The 16,288-nt window shown below is 38.4% G+C and overlaps 1 protein-coding gene across 1 annotated transcript in view; it reads right to left on the minus strand.

Annotated features, from left to right (window-relative positions):
- Window positions 1-16,288, minus strand: part of LOC123309928 (protein O-mannosyl-transferase TMTC2) — a 188,352-nt gene that overhangs the window by 130,729 nt on the left and 41,335 nt on the right. The window contains exon 3 of the mRNA XM_044893237.1: window positions 5,756-6,584. Within this exon, the coding sequence (XP_044749172.1) occupies window positions 5,756-6,584 (829 nt within the window). The remainder of the gene's footprint in view (window positions 1-5,755; window positions 6,585-16,288) is intronic.

Here is a 16,288-nt window from a genome sequence, read left to right on the forward strand (position 1 = left end):
GCGCTTGCTCTGTACAGTTCACAACCGCATGAAGAAATCGTTCACAAAAATAGTCTTATTATTAATAGGCTTGTTCGTAGAGTGGTTCACAACGGTTGTGAACTGTACAGAGCAAGCGCAAATGGTTTTTCGCTTCCCTAAAAATGAATTGCGCTTGCTCTGTACAGTTCACAACCGTTGCAAACCACTTTACGAACAAACCTTTTCTTTGATGCAGTTCACACTTGAACTCTGCTATTGTTTTTTTTTTCAAAGAAGAATTGCAAGTTTGCAACGGTTGTGAACTGTACAGAGCAAGCGCAATTCCATTTTAAGGTAGCGAAAAACCATTTGCGCGTGCTCTGTACAGTTCACAACCGTTGTGAACCACTCTACGAACAAGCCTATTAATAATAAGACTATTTTTGTGAACGATTTCTTCATGCATGAGAATGTGTTTTATTTTTTTAACCGGAAACGGTGCCTCGTACAGCAAAAAGTCAAGAGACCGAATTTGCTCCAAATTAAATAAGGATTTAAATAATAATTCTTATTGTCGGAAAAACCAGTGGCGTGTAATTTTTTTATTTGAAAATATTCAGTCTCGCTGCAGTACGGACGCCACTCTGTTAGAATAGAAAAGAAATGATATTATGCAAAAAGTGCCTCTTAACGCTCAAAACCTACGTCTCAAATTTCATAAAAATATTTGAAGCAGTGTGAAAGTTATTAATAAAAGATATTTTTTTTTTCTATAATTTTAACACCCCATATCTCGGAGAGGAAACATTTCTCGACATATGTTCATATCACAAAATAGGGCTTATTTTTGATGTAGAATACGCGGTTAAAATTTCTTGGTTACGATCTGAACCACTCTGTATATAGTACCAATGACGGCTCGTCCGGGTATGCAGGGTCGGCCGGGCCGACCCAAAAATAATCGAGAAATGGAAAATAATTATAATTATTTTATTCTTCAAAACTTATTCCAAATGATTAATTTCGATATTAAATTCTCGATTAATTCCCTAGTAATACGTACGACGACTTATTTCGATCAACGTGACCCCCTGTCGCCCTGAGTAGTTTATTTCGAATTTCTCTTTCCTTACGATAAACACGCTACACGCTAGGTCGGCCAGCCGTAGTAGCCTAGCGAAACGCTTCAAGTTATGGTACTATACAGCACCTACGTCGCACGCAGTTATCACCAAGTTGAACATCGTATTACGTCGCTGCTAGATACATACACGGTCGGCCAGCACGAGTTGGGCCTACCTTGCTATGGTTTGGGCGTTTAGTTGTCATATTTCTAGATTCCCTCATTGTCTATTCTAAGATATTATATTATCAAATGAATAGTTAATCATTAAATATTATGTCTATTTTAGAAAAGATCGTATTAGCACCTTTTAAGAGTAGTTTAGTCAATGAAAATATAATATATCCCTAATTATAGTTAGATTTTTTTTATTATTAAGTGAATAGTTAATTTTTCAAAAAGGGTATTCTGACCGTATAAGAGTGGTTTAGTGATTTTTTGATCATAAAAATTCGTAATTCCTATTGAATTTATAAGGGTACGGTGATTTCGAAGCTTCTTGAATACGCGTAGATCGGCCGGCCGAGCCTTGGAGTGGGGATATAAGAAACGCATCCGCATCGCTGTTTCCATATTATGAATGGCATTAGGTCAGTGTCGTAGAATAAGAGAAAGGGGTGCAAGTGTTTATCAGTTTTCTTCTTCTATTTTGATAATCTGAGTGGATTCTAAATTTCTTTAATTGTTGAATAATTGGAGTAGTAGCAATATTTAATTTTACAAAAACAGAGATTATGGTGGTATTCCGCGTTTTCATTTTCAGTTATTGGTTGAAAAAATAGATATTAATTTTATTTCAGGATATTCCCCTGTATATCCTGGGTCTGGCCGACCCACACCTTATGGGCACGAGCCGTCACTGTATAGTACACCCTTAAAAAGCCGTCTCAGACGGAATCAGCGCGCCATCAAAGTTTCATTTATTCAGAAAGAGGCGCCCGCCTCTAAAGGCCCTCCATATCCTTTCGAAATCTACACAGCAAATAAAATCGAACAGGTGTTCGTTCGTTGAAAATTCAAGAAGCTCTTCCGCGCCAACATACAAGCAAACTTGAAATGCGGCCGACGGAACAGACTCAGACGTATTCAATCCGATATCTTCCACTGCCGAAATGAATAATTGGATTAACTCACTCTCTCCCTACTCTTTACTTTTAAATCTTCGAGCTACGGGAACGGGGAACTTTTGATATCTACATTAGTGATCGCTCCCGCGCTACGCCACATGAATAATGAATACGTTTCTGCGAGTCCCTGACGGATTAGGATGAAAAGGGCCCCAGGTCTGGCGAAAGCGAGGGCCTGTCCTGATGCTCATCTCGCGGAAATAGTTTCGGCCTAATTCTTTCGGACGCGGCTCTCCACTATCGAAGAATACAATGCGCTGTACGTTGGTGAAGAGGGATTTTTTCTATGCAATGAATTCTCGGAAATGGTTAGGCCATCCTGTGGAAATTGAGTCCCGGAGAAGGGAGTGGAAGGGTGGAAAACAACAGCATATTGCAGGTGTTGTTTTTACGTTGAGAGCTTCCATTTTTTCAGAATATTTTCGATTGAGATTTACGTAAATATTAGTACGGTGCAGTTAGGCAAAAACCCAACATCCAAAGCGAAAATTTCCTTCCAACTGCAAACTAATGTGGTACATATGTTATTGGGAAAAAAGTCTCACCACTTTGAGCGTCAGGTCTGGGAGGAGAGCGTATATGTTTCGAAAAAACTTTTTTTTTTCTAAGTCTGATATTAATTGAGATGCAATTGATGAATCGATCAAAGCCGAAGAATTTTCCCGAATTATAGCAAAAGTTTAGCTCTCTATCTATCAATCATCATCCGTTGTATGGTAATTACAACAGTGATCACAAGGAATCTACATATTCTTCATAAATATGTAGAATCTACATGTTGAATTTATGTAGTCTAGTGCACGACATTTATACTTGGTGAGTCTTTGATTAGAACAAATATTTTAACACTAGATCCTTGGGGTTAAAAGAAACAATTGTTTATACCATTTCTTCCTATTCGGCACTGATAAAAAGATATATTCATTTTAAGTTTTCATAATGAGCTGTACCACCACTGGAAAAACAAAATTACCTTCAGAATAACTAGCTAAATCTGTGTCACTACACATCTGTGGATTTTTTAAACAGAAGTGTATTCAACCAGAGTATCCAACTCTTCAAATGTCACAGATAGTTCTTAATTTTTTAACAGATTACTCGAAAACGGAGCATTATGCGAGAAAATATGAAGAACACTTTCATTTCGCCAAACGTGCAAATATTCATTATATAGCATCTAACTTAGTTTCAAGAATGGGGTTTTCTGAATTTTTGATATATTTATGGTTCCAAAATTCATTTCATTCGATAGAATCGTTTGTGAGATAGAACTGAAAATAATTTTTTTTATGATTTTTCAACAGCCTGTATCTTTCAAATCCAGCCGATTCGAAAAAAAATGGTGAAGAAGGAAAGTTTTTCTTTTGACCTCTAGAATCTACTGTTGAAATATTTGTACGAGTGAAAGAACCCTGCATATCTGGATGTTTACATTTTACTGCCTGCTGACGAATAACCGATATGCTGGCTGTATCAGAAATGTTACACATCCAATATTCGTTGAGCTGAAAATAGATTACCACCATTACCAACTATTATAATATATTCAATAACCTCTTATTATAGAACCTTAAGAAGGCTTACATTGATCAGCAAACGTTGGTTTATGAATGAAAGGACTTGACATCAGCAGTCCTCTCCATTCTTCTGAAAGTAGACGCCTTTCTTTCGAATCCCTCCCTTGTAATTACGATACTTGTATCCTCGGCAACTGACACAGCAGTCTGTACGATCAGAACATTTTGTACTGCCTGCTTGATTTGAATCCCCTTACTTCCAATTTATCATTCAGCATCCTTATATGACATTCATTTTGTAGAATATAAACTTAGTAGAGGGGTTCGGCAGAATGCCGATAATGTTCTACTGCCTTGGTACTTTGGTAACTTAATCCACTAGTACAAACACTTGGGAAGCTTCATAAATACTAGGGCTAAACTATACACGGAAATACACAACCGTATCAATTCGGCATCACGGGCATTCTGGAAGCTAAAGGTCAGAGTGTTTCAAAATCACGACCTCAATCTGAAGACCAAGACAGCTGTTTACAAAGCAGTCGTCCTTCCAACGCTTATTCACGGAAGCGAAAGCTGGGCGCCCTACAGGCGACATATTAAACAGCTTGAACAAACGCTACAACGTCATCTAAAACAGATAATGCACATCAGATGGTTCCACAAAGTTTCGAATGCAGAAGTCTTGCAACGCGCGAGTTGTACAACAATTGATATTGAGGGCCCGACTCAGATGGAGCGGCCACATTCTGAGGATGCAAGTCACAAGACTCCCCAAAATAGCTCTGTATGGCGAATTGGCAGAGGCAGCCCGGAAACCAGGAGGCCAGTATAAGCGGTTCAAGGATACACGACATCACTCCCTAAAATCAGTTTATGCCAATCATAACTGGAAACAACTAGCGTTAGACAGGTCACAGTGGAGGGTTATGGTGCGCAGTTTTAATGAGTACTCGGGAAGAATACAGCGGTGGGTAGATCTGGTTGGTGACTATCCATGCCCGGAGTGTGGAAGGATCTGTAGGTCACAGTTGGGTCTCTTCAGTCACAGAAGGGCACACAGTCGCAATTAGCCCCAAGAAATTATAAGTCTGTTTTTTTTTCTATGTCTTTTTGTAGATTAATTCCCGGTAACGGGATACAGCAATGAATGAATGAATGAATGAACAACCAATTGAACCTACTACGGCATTGCTCCCAAAGTGTTTTTTTATGTAGTAGAAACCCTCCACAAGTGAGATTACATTTTCTGGCTCCTAACTGCATCTTAGATTGACTGCTTTTATGCATTCCATTTTCTGTGAAGATGAACATAGGAAGTAAGGGATGTTCAAACTTGTATTTACAAGTTTCTTAGGTAAATCTATTTGCACTTGGTCTTTAGTCAGCAGAAATAACCAAAAAAACTCGGTTTTTTCTATTTTGAGGAGATTCCTATAACTTTGATCAGCTGTATCTCGATTAATATGATGTTAAAGAATAATTGATGTATACAGAATAGTAGCAAATTTAATCCTAGTCGAAAATGAACGTTTCCATCGAAAATCAATGACTTCATAAGTCATCAGCTAAAAACAAAGAAAAGTCCGATAATTTTGGGTTTTTCCGACGTTCCTCGAGATAGCACAGAGTCGAGAAGATGCAAACCTTGACCGTCATCCCACAGTATCCCTGAACAACCTGTAAGAGTTCCATTAACTTCAGAACTTTTCTGGTAAGCCCAATGATTTTGGGAGAGCAATCATCAGCAAAAATAACTCGGCATCAATCTGGCGCTAGCTCCTTTTCGTGTTTATAGGTCTGAAAATAAAACATATTCCAAAATTGAGTGTTCATCAACCCAGCAATGAGTAACAATCAATGAGAACAGAGCTCCGCAAAGAACGAAACACTCCATCGCCAAATGCATGTTGCCGTAGATTAGGCACATTACTCACAGAACAGTGTTCATGCCGGGAAAACTCCCCGGATAATTCCCAGAGTGGAAATCTGTGTTAAATACAAATAAGCAGAAGGCTCCGACCTACCTTTGGGAGGGTTCACCGAAACAGCGGATCGATACAGGGCCTCCTCATCGAACCAGACCTCGTTTCGCAGCACGGTTTTGACACTGAACGATACCAGGACCGTTATGAAGCACACGACGAGCGACAGCCGGTATTTCGTATTGTTCCACACAGAGGAGAACGCTAATCCGAGCAATAAACACCACCCGATGCTCGGAATGTAAAGTACCCGTTCCGCCACAACGAAACCGACGTAGAAGAAGAGATTGGTGGCGGGAAGGAAGGGCATCGCCAAAAAGCCGATCGATAGAAGGACCACGTGCGACGTTTTTAAATTCCTCCTGTCGTTCGCCATCTTAAAATGCCGCGAGCACAAACACGATAAGTGCCCGTTCACACTGTTATTATTGTTGTTCGTGCGGCACGAGGCGGTGTGGCATTCTGCGACGCATTGATTACACACTGTACACGGTTTTGTCCTTCTGGTATCCTTCTTCCTGCAATACTTCCTGGCGTGGTCAGGGTTTTCCGACACGCTGTTGAGGCAATATTTCGTGGTAACGATAAGGACGATGTAGAACATGATGGTTATGAAGCTCCTTGGATCGGCGAGCGATGTTATCCGAGGTATGGCGTCCATGCCCCAGTCGAAGCTGAGGGTTGAGGGAAAAAGGAGCAGCCACACGTTGAATACTGGAAGATAGCTGAACGTCAGGAACCTGGTGAGAAATTTGGATTCTTTTGATGTGGGATTGTCGGCGGTTGAGAAGTTCGGCGGCTTGTTTTGGAGCCGGAACATCAGGATGATCACTGTCGATATCACAAGGGGAAGAGCTGTCTGCCATTTTTTCTGTAACGAAAATAAAAAGGGTTTTATTGAATCTACAACATGGGTTGTGTGAATCAATTCACACTGCTTCAATACTAGCGCTTTGTAAAAAGAATTAAATGAACAGATTCTTGAATATCGATATAGACCTTTTTTACTAACTCTTTGAAGCCTATTTTTTTACCAGTCTATTTGCATGTTATTGAAAACTGCAATTATATTTCAAGCATTCTTTTACGAACACATGAACCTCAACTACGCTGCAAAGCTGAAAGGACGACTGAAAACAAGATTTCACCACTCTAAAGCTTAAAAAATAACAACAATTTATGCACAACAACAGGAAATGGCGTTGAATAACTCTGGGACAACGCCAAATGATGTTGTCGATAAGATTTTGCTCGACTTTCTTGAAGCAGAAATTTTTGTAATTGACAGATTAGAGAAAGAAACTATCAGTGATGTGACCCACCTAAACATTCAGACACTCAAGATTCTATCGAAGAACTACGATTACAAACATGATTTGGTAGTGCCAATAAAAACTCATTGGCAGAAATAGGCAAGTTTCTGGTCAAAATCAAGAAAATTGAGGAGGATAGAACCCTTGAGTAGTTGTTCTATACCGTTTCTAGATCATCGTGAGTAAGATTCTAGTATCTCCAAAAGAAGGGGGAGGAAATTTGGTAGTATGAATTATGGACTGGTTTGTTATTTGGTTGCTTTTCGAATAGTTTTGCAATCAAAGAATTGACTACAATAAAAAACATTTCACAACAAAAAACCCATACAGCTTGACATTTGGTATCATCCCCACACAGGTTTTTCAAGGTTTTCCAATTGGAATAAATAATCATTTCTATTTATATCTATTATATCAACAAAATCACCAGTCCAATATTCCATAATCCAAACTAAATACAAAACCACTTCCGATGCCAGTAAATCTAATTCTTTTTTTTGTTGGATGACTCTGGAATTTAAAGAGGAGTTTCCACCACTGGACTTTCTCGCCATCTGTATTATCCATAAGGGTGGAAAGACTACCAGAGTGTGGGGTGTTGCCAGAACACTTGAAAACATCTCACCTCGGGCATTAAATAACATAAACGAACATTTGTTCTTCAATAAAAGAAGTTTCTTAGTATTTTTTCTCTTTGACGGATAAAAATATTTCAGGCTTTCCGAGATGACGAACTGATTGAATAGAATTATAATGAAAACCCCGTATAAATTAGTGGTTTCGGTTTCTGACGTAAGATATACCTACTCGCTTTCTGAGCTGACCACTGAAACGGTATGGACACCTCTTAAGTAAGGTGGTCTAGAAACGGTATGGAAAAACTACTTGCTTGCCAGGAATGAATCATAAACGTCTTTTATTGGATGGAACCTCTATTTGGTATGAAAAATGCACCCACATGTATAATTTTCAATTCGTTGTAAGGTTTTATCTTCATGATTCACTCTTTCAGGACTATCAAAATGTCAAAAATTTCTGTCAGTTCTTGAATACTTCGAAATCTAAAAGCTATCTGTATCTTAGTCAAAATATCCCACATCTCATTATTGGGCTTTATGCAGGACATTGACGTATCATGAGTACTGGTCCAGAACCGATAGTTGAGATAACCAAAACGACGACCACGAGGAAAGTTTCAGTGAACAAATAATTTTTGAAATCAGACACACACTCAGGCGCTGCTGATGAAGAAAACAGAGGCTCTAGCTAAAAACTGTTACGCTGGGCAGTCAGCAAATTAGGTTAAAACTTTTTGATCCAGCTCAAATCAAAAATCTCCTCTCCTAATTACAGGGATAACAAAAAAAGTCTTTTAGGATGAGGTGTTTGAGAGTAACAAACCTTCCCTCCCCATTGGTTCTAACAATCTATAATCTGCAGATTCTGCTGGGAGGGGGAAGAAACTCTGGCTCACCTGGTTTCAGCTAGACAAAGCAAAAGAGACTTCCATAAGGAGTCAGGAATTGAAGAGCGAGCTGTAGATAGTAGAGAGACCAGCTCTGAAGGAGTTACAATAGACCTTGAGGTCCTAGTGCAGCGTAACACCTAAAGATACTCTACCTACAACATCTCGATTTTCGTTAGTCTCCAGCTCTAACAGATTTGATCGAGGATTCGATAGCTTGAGCAAAACAGCTATTAGTGCAGAATTTTTGTATTTGTCGACTAATTTCATTTCAACATGGATCGACACCGTTAATATTGAACATTATCGTCTAGCGTCTACTGCCTCGCGGGAAAGAATCGATGCTGGCATTTTCCATGGAGCATGCACGATTTTATAACGATTCGCTGTATAGGTACGAACGAAACAATTTAAGGGCCATACGAACAGGCAGGCCCTCACAATGTGCAATTTGAGAGCGTATGAATATTCATGATAGTCGCCATTTGGATCAACAACAAACCCGGCAACACGACTGTAAAACCGAAGTAATTATCACCCCATTCATTGGGACAAGGTTATCCTACGTTTATATTGAATTCGTGTCCGCACGTGTTCCCGATATGAACAACGAAGAGTTTGCTGAAATTAATTGAGTCTGGTTGCCGAATAACGTGTTGCGAAGTTTAACGTCATGTCTGATGCGGCGGCAGACATGCTGAAATTGAATGAAAACGAGAGATCCGGACGTTTCTCGCACGATATATACGTTTCGGAGCCAGATGGGGATCTATTGGAAAAACCTTCATTTCAGACACTCAGCAGATTAGTCGAATACGTAGGGCACAATTTTTTTCATGTGGTACAAAGCAAATGGGGAGTTTATAAAGGAGTTTGTGTTCATTTAAGGATAAGTCTAGATTAGTGAAGCTCCTAAGACCAACGAGAGGATACTTAACCTAAGTCTCGTATCGTCCCGTCGATCAAAAATGAAGTCTCGTCTCGAGTCTCGTCTCTGGTCTCTAGTCTCGTCTCGTGGTCTCTAGTCTCGTCTCGTGGTCTCTAGTCTCGTCTCGTGGTCTCTAGTATCGTCTCGTCTTGAGTCTTGTCTCGTCTCGAGTCTCGTCTCTGGTCTCTAGTCTCGTCTCTGGTCTCTAGTCTCGTCTCGTTGTCTCTAGTCTCGTCTCGTAGTCTCTAGTCTCGTCTCGTGGTCTCTAGTATCGTCTCGTCTTGAGTCTTGTCTCGTCTCGAGTCTCGTGAGAGAGTTTCGTAATGGTAAGTGTCCCCCTGAGATAAAATATCTAGAGAATGTTTCGAGAATTATCTCAGGGAGTTGTTCATCTGAGCACTTGAGACACGTTCAGTCTCGGAGACTAGTATTGACTTGTATCGAAGAGTGCTTGAGTCTGCTATCGAGACTGTTTTGTGGCAGGTGAACAGGTACCATAAGTCTTCGTAACTCTCGTAGTCTCATGGTTCCTAAAGTTTCGTGAAAGCGGAATGAATCTAATAATGATTATAACGCATAATATAGTTAGTCTACCAGGTAATTTTTTCCTATTATTTCCTTTGGGAAGTATAATTATTACAGTGATAATTCTTTCAAATTTGTTGAACTAATAGAGTGCTTTTGAATAAAGATTTTTAAATTTTCCGTTTCACTCGACTTATGCTGAAATTACTCGTATAATAAATATCACGAAAAAAATCAGAATATAACAATTTGATTTCGATGTATTCGATTTATTCTAGTTATTAATTCATTGTTCTTTATGAACTTTATTGCTCATATAAGGAACCATCAAGTTAATTTAAAATCCGCTCAGGTTATAAGCTCTTCGTATGAATTGGGGAAATTTTAAGCTTAAGGAAGCTATTTGGAGGCGAGACACCTGGTATAATACATCAATGTATGAAAGAAACAGATGCTTCAAAAATATCAGACAACAGGTTGATTCATAACCACTGGGACATTGCCTAAAGAATAATACTCAATGAAATATTGCTGTTTATATAAAAGTTGTTTTTTTCACTTCGTTTTGTGCTGATATTTGGTCCTATCGCTATATTTCGGTTCTTAGATATCATGCCCAAATAAGTAACCATAGATAATAGTGAAGTGATGGTGAGAAGAACATTTTGAGTACAGCAATTCTTTTTGTAGGAACCGAAAATTTGCTCATGTCTCCCTAACCCATGGGAGAGTTGAACAGGGAGCGAGAGACCATAATTTTGTTTATCAGGAAAAACATTGAAGGAAAACAATTTCCAATGACCAACGATTGTCTATGTCAAAGTTTTCACCATCAGATGTATCAGCGTATGAAATACAAATTTTCCATTTCAGAGTCACTCTCCCTTATTTCCGAGATGTTTTTTTTTACTTTTTTGACCCTTTGTATATTTTTTTATTTTTATTTGTATAATTTAGTTTTTTTTTTAAGCAAACTATTATCTAAGCTCGGTGCGGGAAACTTAGACCACTGATTATGTCTCTTGTTTATAACATGAGTCAAGTCTCCCGCACTCCATCTTAGTCTATTTAACAGATGTTTTGACACTTTTACCACTATTATTATGAAGGTTTATCGTGTGTAAAACAATATTAATCAATGAAAACAATGAAACTGTTCTGATGGCGGCCAAAATGGTGCGGCCACTAGTTGTGCCTTGTTACGACTATGTCGCGAGCTATTTACGATATCAGTAGAGCGAAATTTGAATTGAAAAATTGAGGTGGTTCAATACTCTTACAGCAAGTCTCCCCGTCTCCCCCTATGTCCAAATAATTATGAATCATCATTAAATGCTAACTGAAAATTTTGCCCGAAAAATAATGAAAATAACTGTGTCAAAGAAATCGTCCACACGTGGAGAATATTCTTATTCCATCAATTTTTTGAAAGCTGACAGAAGGTTTTCTGCAAAACGTGAAATCCCTACTGATTTAATCGTATGTGTATTTGTTTAGCAATTAATCTTTTTGGAAAAAAACAGAATATCAACTAAACATACTCTGGTATCATCATCCTGAAGCGACTATTCCTGAAATAAATTGATGGACTTTCAGCGATCTCTACCAATTTTTGAGCCCTGTATATCTCTCCTGTTTCGTTCATAAAATATCCCGAACCATTCTTCCCATACGGCTACGCTATACGAAATCCAGCACAATAAGGGACAAAATCAAATTGTCGATATCAGAAGGCGACGACCAAAGAAGTCGCATCAAGAGAAAAGGATGAACAGTGCTCGACATCCACATCGCATCCAGATATCAAATCAGAAGTGGTTTTTCCATCGCCGATGAAGATATCGGGTGAAACTTCCATCTGTCTGAGATTATGCGAGAACGAACAGCTGATTCATGAAAATGGAATTTTCATCTGACTCCCCCGAATGATTCGAGAAAACGAGAAGTCCTCGGAAATATTTGTTCAATAAGGGAAGGAATTATACGGCTTGAGTCTGAAACAATGCCTCATCATTCTGGCGCCAGTCCGCTGTTTATTCCGCATTGTATTTTCGAATTTTTATGAGTGAGAGGCAGAGGATTTTGCGCGGGATGCTTCTCGTCATCGGGGAAGCATTAATAATGAAATGATCTACAATTGTCAAGTTGGACCTATTTCCAGGCTTTTGAACAGTATTGGAAACCTTTTAACGACTAAAAGGATACGTAGCTCTGCTATGTTTGGAATGTATCATAAAATATATTGAAGTAAATGGTGAGCGTTTTGTATATTCACTTTGAATTTATTTTATATTGTTCGTTTTATTTTTTATGCTGTTCTTCACTTCAATACTTTCATCTATTTTTGGAGTATTCATTTGAGATTAAGTTATATTAATAATGTTATTATCGACGAGTTTCATATTCAATTTGAAGCTAAAGTTTGAGCATAAGAAGATATTGAATTTCTAAATTGGATTATGCAACTGGCTATACGCGTACGGTGGAAATCCATATGACGTTATTGATGACGAATGTCAAAGTGACAGACGCTTATTATGTTTTTCGAAATAAGCAGTAAAGGCTAGTTTCATGATCAAACTTCAACTCCCTTCAACTTATTAACTAATAATAAAAAAGAATGATCACGCCTATTAACAGGGAGGCAATGAATACAATAAGAAGGATAAATTCAGATGCATACCACCCGACGATATGAATATCAACAAGTGTTATGATCTGAATTGAACTAGCCAATTTGCCATCGTCAAGGCGCCAAATGGAGTACGCTCCACCGAAGAAAAGCAGATGCTGACCATGGTTTCGGCCTCATTTGGCCTCATCAGAGCAACATAGCATTTTTCCACGGTGGAGAACGTTTGGAATTGATGGAACTTTACTCAATATTGGCATGTTCTACTGGATACTATGCATTTACCCAGAGCGCCACCCAATATGAAACGAAGACGAAGACAATAGCAATGTCCCATATTTTTCCTAATTCATCTGAACGCGTCCCAGACTTCTCGATTCGTCATACGTCTGTTGTTCGCAAAGCGAATCGGCGTACTCCGTACTGAATTAGGGAAAATATGGGACATATGCTATTGTCTTCGTCTTGGTTTCTATGGAGGGGATTGAATCGGACACCGTTTCATATTGGGTGGCGCTCTGGGTAAATGCATAGTACCCAGTAGAACATGCCAATATTGAGTAAAGTTCCATCAATTCCAAACGTTCTCCACCGTGGAAAAATGCTATGTTGCTGTGATGAGGCCAAATGAGGCCGAAACCATGATCCGCATCTGCTTTTTTTCGATTTTTCATATCGTCGGGTGGTATGCATCTGAATTTATCCGTCTTATTTCATTTTAAAGCTTCCTTTAACCCAACGTAACATAACTAGAAGAAGCATCAAGCTTAAAGAGGCTTCAAATGTGATTATGAAACTGAACGTAAGTGGTCCAGTTAGAATGCATATCATCACAAATGCTCCGTAACGCTTTCAACGACGACAAAAATGATTGAGAAGTCTATCTCTTTTATTTAAATGTGCATAGAACTCCTCCCTCTATTCATAAGAAATAAATAAGCTCTAAAATATTGTTTCGCGTATAGCGACTGATCGAAAATTCGAAAGAGACATTTCTGAATATCCTGCATCCGAATGACAATTGAATATGTCATTTTCATGCACAGTATCCGGGATTCAGAGAAGGAACCAGGGGGAATAGATCGAAGCAGCATATAAGAAACTCCGGAATGACGTCGTATATTTCGTGGGGGGATTTCTCTCTGCCTTAGAACTGAATAAGTCCCCGACTCAATATGCGCCAATCTTTCAGACGAATGGGGGTTATGCCTCGAGCTCGCTCTGGAACTTCTTCTAATCCGACATCAAATATATATCAACCGTCGGAGATTTATTTTATGAAACTGTTACACGCCCAATTGTTTCCCTTGTACTGGAATAGCTTAGCACCGTCTGAAACTGAAGATTCTTGATCCGAGTTGCGTATTCGGATACTGCGGCAACATTATGTGATTTTCGTGTAAAATTTTTTTTTATTACTCAGACATGTTTTTCAACAATCCCTGATCGTAGTTTTTCGATAAACTCCAACTATACCTACGTTGGAAAGATGCGTCCACACTTCATCTAATTTAAGGAATGCAAAGTTGACTGAGACAAATATTCATAAATTACAGATGTGTTAAGAACCTTCCGGAGAGTTATTAGATACAAGAGGGACCACAGTGGATTCACCCTTGATTGAGTGAAAATTTTTGGAAATTAAGTATTCTGTTGTTTTGGTTTTAACAAGCATATTCGCCATTTTTACAGCGGTAACGAATATGAGTTCGAAAATAGTTGTGACCACGTCGTTTTGACGTTAACGACATTTTATATGTATCAACCTTACTCCGTTCTTGTTGTAGAAATTCAAGAAAATTATTTCACTTTTATGAAAGTGAATGGTGTGAATCTTCCACTCGTACTAATATTTCAACAAAAGATTCTTGAGGTCAAAAGTAACTCTTTTTTAGGATACCATTTTTTCCGATTCGGCCCTGATAAAAAGATATAGCCATTTCAAGTTTTCATAATGAGCTATGCCGCCCCTGGAGAAATAAAATTCCTTTCAGAATAACAAGCTAAATCTATGATACTACACATCTGTGAGTCTTTCAAACAGAGTTGCATTCAGCCAAAGTCACCAATTTGTCAAATTTCACAGATACTTTTCAACTCTTTAACATCCAAGCTGCCCTCGTTCACGTGATAGAATGAGAGAGAAGGCCATAGATGGACCTAACCTAACCTAACCTAGAGCAGCTGTCCACTCAAAGACGTTCACGTTATAGTATGAGAGAGAAGGCCATCGATGGAGGCTCTATGTTTTATAGGGTCACTTTGGAGAAGAATATCATTGAGATTTTTGTCATATTTTCAATTCCTCTCTATGATCTCAAATTTCGACCTGTTTCAAAACTTTCTATAACTAACCTTGCCAGGATATAGAAACTTCGTAGAATTTCGATAATAAGAGAATGATTTCGATCGTATTGGTTTTCTCTCAAAAACAATACAGTGTGGGCCAGTGAAAATGAAACAGCGACTCTCTAGGTCGGCAAAACAGAATTATTTGAAAATGCTCAGACTCATCGTCTTTTGATTTTCAACTTCTACGATCAAATAAACTAACGTATCGTTTCAACTCCAACCCCTGTATTTTGAATACGGAAAATCTAGAGTAAAGTCAACTTTTATTGATACTGAAGTCTAACATATTATTTCAAGATAAAAACACTAAGGTTAGAGAAGCCAAGGCGAAGTAACATCAGAACGTCTTCAAACCTCAATTAAAAAAAATAAACAAGTCTGTACGTGAAGAGTTACAAGAGTAAATCATTAAGCAGGAAAATTAGTTTTTGAATGAATATCCACAAGTTATCAATTCCCATGCAATAGGGAATACTCCTTCTGACAAAAATGATGTATTTTTTATTAAATATTTTTGAAACGTCACATTCTGAAATATCCTTTTCAACCGTTTTCCAAAAAAAAATTATTTTAAGCACTCAAAAATTAAAATAAAAATGGGTATTTTAAATTTAGAGCGTTTTGTGTCAATTGCACAAGCTTGCAACGTCGACTAAAATATGCGTTGATAATAAAGGACAACAAATACATTATCTTGATGAGATAGACAAAGATGACTGTCTATGAAGTCTGAGACGAACGAGGAAGGCCGTAAAATTTTATGGGATTTTTATGGCCTGTTGCTGTTAAGGCTCGCCAGTAAGTACGCGCCTTATGATGGCTGTAAATAAACAGCTTTTATTTTATAAACGAGCTGATCATATATTGTTCATTTTATTTTCTAGTAGGCGCTGTTGCCAAATCGTAAACTTAAAACAAAACGATTTAAATTTTGAAACCCCATATTTGAAGATTGATTTCGATCAGTTTCCGTGGTGAATTTGAAAAATTCATGAATGAAACTCATAATTATTCAGTTTAAACTTTCATATGCAGTGATAACCCAAATTGAGGAGAATCCCCCATTCACCGTTGAAAAGAGAAAGAGCATAGAGTTTATAAATACGCTCCCGAACCACCAAATCTTTCCAGGCCCAGTCTCATATTGTTATTTGGGCCTCTGAACCTTGCGCGCAACATTCCGATAGAATCTTCTGCAAAGAGGAATTAGGACTAAATCGGGTGGCGATTAACGAACGGATGGGAGTTGATAAAGGCTTACTTCTTTATCCCTCTCCTAGGCTCAGATCAATATGAATTATCTCTCTCATTCATCACACTCCATTCGTTGGTCTTAGGGTGTATGTGAGCGATTCCGCTT

Source organism: Coccinella septempunctata, chromosome 3 (genome assembly GCF_907165205.1).
Source record: "Coccinella septempunctata chromosome 3, icCocSept1.1, whole genome shotgun sequence".
Lineage (NCBI taxonomy): Eukaryota > Metazoa > Arthropoda > Insecta > Coleoptera > Coccinellidae > Coccinella > Coccinella septempunctata.